Source organism: Eimeria tenella, genomic scaffold, assembly GCF_000499545.2.
Source record: "Eimeria tenella Houghton genomic scaffold, Eth_scaff266, whole genome shotgun sequence".
In the NCBI taxonomy this organism is placed as follows: Eukaryota; Apicomplexa; class Conoidasida; order Eucoccidiorida; family Eimeriidae; genus Eimeria; species Eimeria tenella.
The window spans coordinates 1-7787 of record NW_013542536.1 but is presented as its reverse complement, the minus strand read 5'-3'; the positions used below and the strand labels follow the sequence as shown (position 1 = coordinate 7787).

Sequence of the window (7787 nt, the reverse complement as noted above, 5' to 3'; positions counted from 1 at the left end):
CAGCAGCAACAGCAGCAGCGTAGGCAGACGCAGCAGCCCGGACCTTGGCAGTGGGCGCCGCGTTCGCCGCGAACCGGACCGAAGACAACAGCAGCAGCAGCAGCAACAACAGCAGCAGCAGCAGCAGCAGCAGATAGAAGCACAGACAGCTGAGCTTGACAGGTACCGAAGAGCGTTTAGCACCATGAGGCAGCACGCAGAGGCGATGCAGCAGCAGCACCAACTGCAGCTGCAGCGAAAGACGGAGTCTTTAGTCGAGCTGCAGCAGCAGCTGCAGCAGCTGGAGCAGCAGCAGCAGCAGCAGCAGCAACAGCAGCAGCAGCAGCGGCAGGCACTGCAGAAAGCAGAAAAACACGCCGAAGTAGGGGCAGTCTTGCTAGACCAAACCCTTAACTGAAACCCTAAACCCTAAACCCTAAACCGTAGAGGGGTGTGAAGACGAAGCCTCACCAGCACAGACTGCTAAGGGTTCAGGACAGGCAGCAGCAGCAGATGAAGATGCTGCAGCAGCGAGCTGTTGCAGGTTGCTGCTGCTGCTGCGTGGCAGCAGCAGCAGCAGCAGCTTCTGCTGCACAGCTGTTGTACTTTTCAGGCCTTGCGAGAGGAAGCAAATGCCTTAAGGGCCACCATTGAAGACTTGCAGGTGAGCTGCAGCAGCTGCTGCTGCCGCAGCTGCTGCTGCTGCAGCAGCTGCTGTTGTTGATTTAGCTGCTGCTGCTTATTCTGCTGCTGCTGCAGCGGCACTCACTGCCGCTGCTGCTGCTGGTGCCACTGTCGCTGCTGCCCTTGTTCTACGGGCGCTTGTGAAATTTGTTTATTGAGCAGCAGCAGCAGCAGCAGCAGAGGCAACAGCAAATTGCATGCATTCGGTGCAGGAGGAAAGGGCTTTGCTGCTGGACGTGTCCAATCGGCTGCATTTTGCTTCATTGCTGCGGAAGCCCTCGTCAGCAGCAGCTGTGGCTGCTGCAGCGCAGCTAACGCAGCAGCAGCAGCAGCAGACGCAGCGGGAGCAGCAGCAGCAGGAGCAGCAGCAGCAAACGGTGCTCGGCGTGCAGGGCACGCACACAGGACCAGCAGCAACAACAGCAGCAGGAACAACAGCAGCAGCAGCAGCAGCAGCACAAAGCGTCAAGCGCCTTTCCAGCACGGCCCCTGCTGCTGCTCTGCGAGGGTGAGGAGCACAAACCCTAAACCCTAAACCCTGCAAGCAGCAGCACGCAAACCCTAAACCCCAGTTTTGATTTCGAAACTTTGGTTTGCTGAGGCGAGTCAGGATGCGGAGGCAGGTAACAGCAGGGGCCCGGCTGCGCCAGCAGCAGCAGCAGCAGCTGCAGCAGCAGCTGCAGCAGCAGCAGCAGCTGCAGCAGCAGCAGCTGCCGCTTAGAAGAGGGAGCTGCAGCAGCGCAGCGGATACGCCTTTGCGGTGGATACTGGAGAAGACGGTGGGGGCGGTGCGAGCTGCTGCTGCTGCTGTTGCTGCTGCTGCTGCTGTTCGCCCTTTTTTTTATATTGAGCCCCTGCTGCTGACAGAGGGCTGCAGCAAAAGCGGCTTGCTGCTCCGCTGCTGCTGCTGCTGCTGCCCGTCTTAGTAGCATAAAATAAACATCTGAAGTTCATAACAAATGCAGTTTAGTTTTTTAATTAATTTAAATCGAAGACAATTAATAAACACAATTAAACTTTTCTCTCAAGAACCAGAAGGACCGCTTTTGGGGCCCTGCCCCTCCCTGCAGTGTACGTACACCCGATTCAGGTGTATGTACACCCTGCGTGCATGCATGCATGCATGCATGCATGCATGCATGCATGCATGCATGCATGCATGCACGCATGCATTCAATCAATAAATACATAAATATAAAGCGCGTTTTAGTACAGTATCGGCCAGTTTTAAATAGACTTTTATTAATTTCTTTGCAGCTTTAAATACACTTTTGTCCCGTGCGATTTCAGGTGTACGCACCAGCTGCATGCATGCATGCATGTCATATATATACATATAGATAGTTATATATAGATATAGATATAGTTATATATATATACATCTATATATACATTTATATGATATATATGTATATATTATATAGATATATATAAATGCATAATATAAACCATATATATTATACATATAAATGTATAATTATCTTTTCATTGTTCTAAACACCTGCCGAAGTACATTTCTATAAAGACATATATGGGCATTTGCATGCACATGTGTATATTATAGATTAACTTTATAAATGCAAATATATATATATATATATAATTGTAAATGTCTTTACATAAAATATATATACACACATATATCCATGACGTATAATATCATTATGCAATAATACGATAATACAATATTCACATATATATATATATATACATATTATATTTATATATTATATATATATAATATATATATATTTAGATATATATGTATAAAGGATAATTACATTGTTACGAGGTATATATTTGATACATAGCATAGATAATATATATATATATATATTATATATATATATAAATAAGTGAATATCCATATATATATATACATAATAAAAAGAAAGATATGCTTATATTGTAGATGTATACCAATGCATTTTATAAGTATATATTTATATGTACCAGACAACATAAATATAAACATATATATATATATATATTGTAGATGAAGAAGTTTATATTATATACTCATATATATATGCATATTTACACAATAAATAAGTAGATATACATGTATATATATATTATTAGAAGCAAGAATATATATAAATATATACAATATACTTTTACATATATATAAGTATTAAATATATCATAGATGTAAATGCAAACATATGTATATGTTATTAAATTTATATTTATATATATATATATTTATATATATATATATGAATGTGTGTGTGTCCAAGTACACTACAGTTGCACATGCATCTACAACTTAAGATACTTATAAAATATTTTAAAATATATTTTATTAATTCTTACTGAATTCAATTTTATATTTATATTTGCAGGCGCACGGACAAGAACGCCCCAATTGGCTTTATTTCCCTTTGTAGAGTTGCATGCATGCATTATACACACTTGCATGCATGCATTTTATAGCCTTACATGCACGCACTTTATAAGTTTGCGTGCATGCGTTTTATTGATTTGCATGCATGCAGTTTACAGGCTTGCATACATGCAAGCTTTTGGCATTTGTGGCAATTCTGTTGGCCTTGAAAGCAGAATAAAAGGCACAAAATGATTAATTTTGAATTTAATTCATTTAAATTTGAAATTAAATTATTTTATAATCTGTTTAATTCATTTAAATTTGAAAATAAGTGAACTGCGCAAACGCCGGCGCGGCGGCGGCGGGGAGTTGCCGGCGCGGTGTACGTACGCCTGAAGCTACAGAATTCAGTGGCACTTTTTTTTTAATTTTTTTGCAAATAAAGAGTTTAATAGAACACAAATATAAAATATCTCATGAATATTAAAATACAGAACTCAAATAAAGGATTTAATGAAAAATAAATCTGAAATAGATCCGCAGTGGAGTCTTCAGGTGTACAGACACCAGCGCAATCACCTAGAAGTGCACTGGAGGCCGCAAAATTCCAAATCTAGATCTCGATCTAAATGTGAATTAAAACTTAAATTAAAATTAAAATTTGTACTTAAATTTGAATTTAAATTTAAATTTAAATTAAATATACACGTGCATTTAATTCATTTTCGGCGCTTTACACCAGGGCGCTGATGGCCCTCCAGCTGGAGAAAGTGAACTCAGGGTCCTAAACCCTAACCGCTAAACCCTAAACCCTAAACCCTTGAAGAGAAGTAGATTTGTTGCTGTGCGTTCTTGCGGACAGGGCTCTTCTTGTGTTCTTATTCCTTCTAGGGCAGCCACCTGGGACGGTGGTTTCCCCTCGCCGCAAACCCTAAACCCTAAACCCTAAACCCTAACGTAGGGCTTGCACAGCTACTGCTGTCGCCGTGAGTTGCTGCAAAAGCGCAGAAGCGCCTTTGTTCCTCAACCTTAAGTGCAGACCGTAGACCCTAATTGTAAACCCTAAACCCTAGTTGTGAACCCTAAACGCAACTGTAAACCCTAGGCCATAAGTGCAAACCCTCAATCCTCTGCAGAAGGTGGAGGGTTTGCAGTTAGGGTTTAGGTTTAAACCTGAGGGTTTATAAGAAGGGGATTTAAATAAGTTGTATATTTTCATCTGCTGCTTCTAAGGCCCTTTACTTCAGGGTTTCAATCCTAGGGTTTAGGGTTTGAGGTTTCTGGTTTAGGGTTTGCACTTGTGCGTTCAGATTTTAGCTCTTCGGTTTCTGGGTAAAGGGTTTAGGGTTTAGGGTTTAGACATGAGGGTTTACGAATACCGGGGGGCCCTGCAGCAGTGTTTGTGGCCAACGGGAGCCCTACTGCTGTTGCTTAGCAGCAGCAGCAGCGCAACAGCAGCAGCAGCAGCAGCAGCGCAGCAGCAGCAGCAGCGCAGCAGAAGCAGAAGCGCAGCAGAAGCAGCAGCGCAGCAGCAGCGTAGCCCCAGGGCGTAAAGGGGAGGGCCTGAGAGGAGCAGAAGGAGCAGCAGCAACAGCAGCAGCAGCAGCAGCAGCAGCACGAAATCCCCGAATTGAATATTTAGTTTTTTTTGCGGAAGCAAATATGCATGCGTGTGCTGCTGGCTGCGGGAGGTGTACGTACACCGTATTTGCGCGCTGGTGTACGTACACTCGAATTAGTTCAAAAAAAAGAACAATAGATTACAAATGATTTATTTCTTTTAGTTCAATGAATTATTTATTTGTGAATTTAAAATCAAAAACTTGCCCAAATGCATTTCTAAACATATTTTTATTTACACATTTGTACAAATGTGTCCAAACAGATCCACAAGGATTTGCAAATCAAGTACTTGTGTAAATTTATTTGTTGTTTGTATATATATGTGTAAATTATATAAAACTGTTTTTGTGTCTGTATATATTTATATATATATGTACGTATATAGCAGCAGCAGCAGCAGCAGCAGCAGTAGCAGCAGCAGAACCGAAACACCTGTAGCACGACGGCACTCCACAGCAGGAGGAGCAGCAGGAGCAGCAGGAGCAGCAGCAGAAAGAAAGCCCGCACAGCTCCAGCACGGCTGTCTGCTACAGTACAAACAGCAGCAGCAGCAGAAGCAGAAGCAGCAGCAGCAGAAGCAGCAGCAGCAGCAGCGGCGGCGGCGAGCAAAGCGCAGAGCGTGAGGACTTCTTGGGCAAGGACTTGAGCTTTTCCTGCTGCAGCTGTTTTATTCATTTAATGCATTTAATTCATTTAATTCATTCAATTCATTTAATTCATTTAACTCATTTGGATTTGAACTCCATTGCCATTTGTTTGCTCTCGGCCGAACATGCATGCGTTTCGGGTGTACGTACACCCGAAACGCATGCAAATCCTGCAAACGAACTTTCCTCTTTTCGCATGCAGCTGCATTTTGGTGGATAATTTGGAAATGTGAATTTAGAAGGCTTAAAGATATTTATTTTTAAAAAGAATTCCAAAAATAAATTTGAAAATGATTTTATTTGAACAGCAAAATGCACCAACTCTATTCGCTGCGGTGTATGTACACCCCAGAGCCCCGTGAGCGCCGCCGCAGCAAAACTAGCAACAGAAGCAGCAGCAGCAGCAGCAGCGGCAGCGGGAACATAGCAGCAAAAGCAGCAGCAGGCGAGCGGCAGAAGGAAAACCCAAAGCAGCAGCAACAGCAGCAGCAAAAGAAGCAAAAGCTGCAGCAACAGCGGCAGCAAAAGCTGCAGCAAAGACTACGACAAAGATACTAGTTCAGCAAGTCCTAGCATAATGACCAGCAAAACTGAAGCAGCAGCAGCAGCAGCTGCTGCTCCAACAGCTGCTGGCAGCAGTGAGTCGCAGCAACAAAAGCTGCAGCAGCAACAAAAGCTGCAGCAGCAACAAAAGCTGCAGCAGCAGCGTCCGCAAGGCCAAACAGGAAGTTTACAGAAGAAAAAATGAAAACAGTTATTTGCATAAATATCAAGCACAACGGCAAGTCCCGTCCACGTCGCCCTGCTGCTGCTGCTGCTGCTGTTGCTGCTGCTGCTGCTGCTGCTGCAGCTGCAAGGCGGCTAACAGCAACGCTCAGTCTGTCTCCTTTGGCGGATCTGCAGCCGTTAGGGGCAACAGCCGCGTTCCAGCACATCTAAACTGAAGCAGCCTGGGCCCAGCTAGCTAGCTAGCTAGCCAGCTAGCTAGCCAGCTAGCTAGCTAGCCAGCCACTAGCTGCGAGCTGCAAGACAGCAGCTCGCTGCGCTGCTGCCCATCCCCTCAGCCCCTCCGCCTCTGCTCGATTCCCACGGGCTCGCTGGCTTCCAATCAAGCTAGCTAGCTAGCTAGCTCACAGGCTAGCTAGTTGGCTAGCTAGCTAGCCAGCTAGCTATCCGGCTAGCTAGCTGGCTGGCTAGCTAGCTAGCCAGCTAGCTAGCCCGCCACATTGGGGCAACTTGTCCGCAGGCGGCGAGGCGACAAACGGTGAATCAAACGCACCATACAACTGCTGCGTCTGGCCAGCTAGCCACCCAGCTAGCTGGCTAGCTAGCTAGCCAGCTAGCTAGCTAGCCGTCCAGCTAGCCACCCAGCTGGCTGGCTAGCTAGCTAGCCAGCTAGCTAGCTAGCCGTCCAGCTAGCCACCCAGCTAGCTAGCCAGCCAGCTATCCAGCTAGCCAGCTACCCAGCTAGCCAGCCAGCTAGCCAGCCAGCCAGCTAGCCAGCCAGCTAGCCAGCCAGCTAGCTAGCCAGCTAGCCAGCCAGCTGGCTAGCTAGCTAGCTGCGGGGTCTGTTGCGGTAAGCAAAGGCTCCAAAGAGGGCCCCCAGGTTAGTTTATTTGTGGGAAATGAGGGAAGAGGTAACAAAGGGTTGCTGCTGAGACGTTGCCTGCAGTAACGGCGAGCCGCAGCAAGTGGCAGCTTGGGGAGAAAACGGCGAATAAATCTGTAAATTTAAACGCCTTTTTGAATTTCGAACTTCTTTTTGGATTAAAAATGCTTTTCTGGATTTAAAATTCGAAAAGAGAACTAAAAAACGTAAAAGAGCAGCAGACGCCGCCTGGTCTGCACTTGAGGCCCCAGCGCGCCGGCTGCAATCGAGGCTGCGGCGGGGCCCCCGGGGCCCTGGAGTGCCTCTCTGGCGCAATTAAATTCAATTTTGAGGAATTATTTCGTAAATTAATTTCAAAACAAATCCTTTTCCAACAAAAACTGCGAAGAAGACACCCCGGAACGTCCGCGGGGCCCCAACAGCAGCAGCTGCTGCTGCTGCCTGGGGCTTCCTCCGCATGCAGCTTTTCTGCAGCAGCAGCCCGAAACTCTTTGTTATTTATTTCCTGAGGGGTTTCTACAAATTCAAGGAGCAGCAGCAGCAACTGCTGCTGCTGCTGCAGCAGATAACATCTGAGTAGCAGTACATTGCTGCACATGAAAAATTTCGCCCGCGTGGGAGAGGAGCAGCAAGACGCTCACAAGCAGCAACAGCTGCAGCAGCAGCAGCTGCTGCTGCACCAGCAGCTGCAGCAGCGGCACGCATCGAGCTAGAAACAGGAGCAGTACAAGCGGCTGCAGCAGCAGCTGTGGGAGGGGTCGAACACGCAGCAGCTGCTGCAGCAGCTGCAGCAGCAGCTGCAGCAGCAGCTGCAGCCGCTGCATTCGGTGCGCCGCTGCAGCGAGTTAATGTTCTGGGCCCAACAAATCAATTCGCTGCTTTTCTCTCCCAGCAGCTAGCTAGCTAGCTAGCTAGC

At 46.3% G+C, this 7787-nt stretch overlaps 1 protein-coding gene across 1 annotated transcript in view; it reads left to right on the top strand.

Moving 5' to 3' along the window:
* The window catches only part of ETH_00017595 (uncharacterized protein), a gene marked incomplete at both ends in the record, with an annotated part of 8693 nt that extends 2873 nt beyond the window's left edge, over positions 1-5820 (top strand). The window contains 6 exons of the mRNA XM_013375303.1: positions 2-361; positions 593-643; positions 876-1171; positions 1274-1442; positions 5054-5234; positions 5615-5820. Coding sequence (XP_013230757.1) covers positions 2-361; positions 593-643; positions 876-1171; positions 1274-1442; positions 5054-5234; positions 5615-5820 — 1263 coding nt within the window. The remainder of the gene's footprint in view (position 1; positions 362-592; positions 644-875; positions 1172-1273; positions 1443-5053; positions 5235-5614) is intronic.
* Between the last annotated feature and the right edge of the window lie 1967 nt (positions 5821-7787).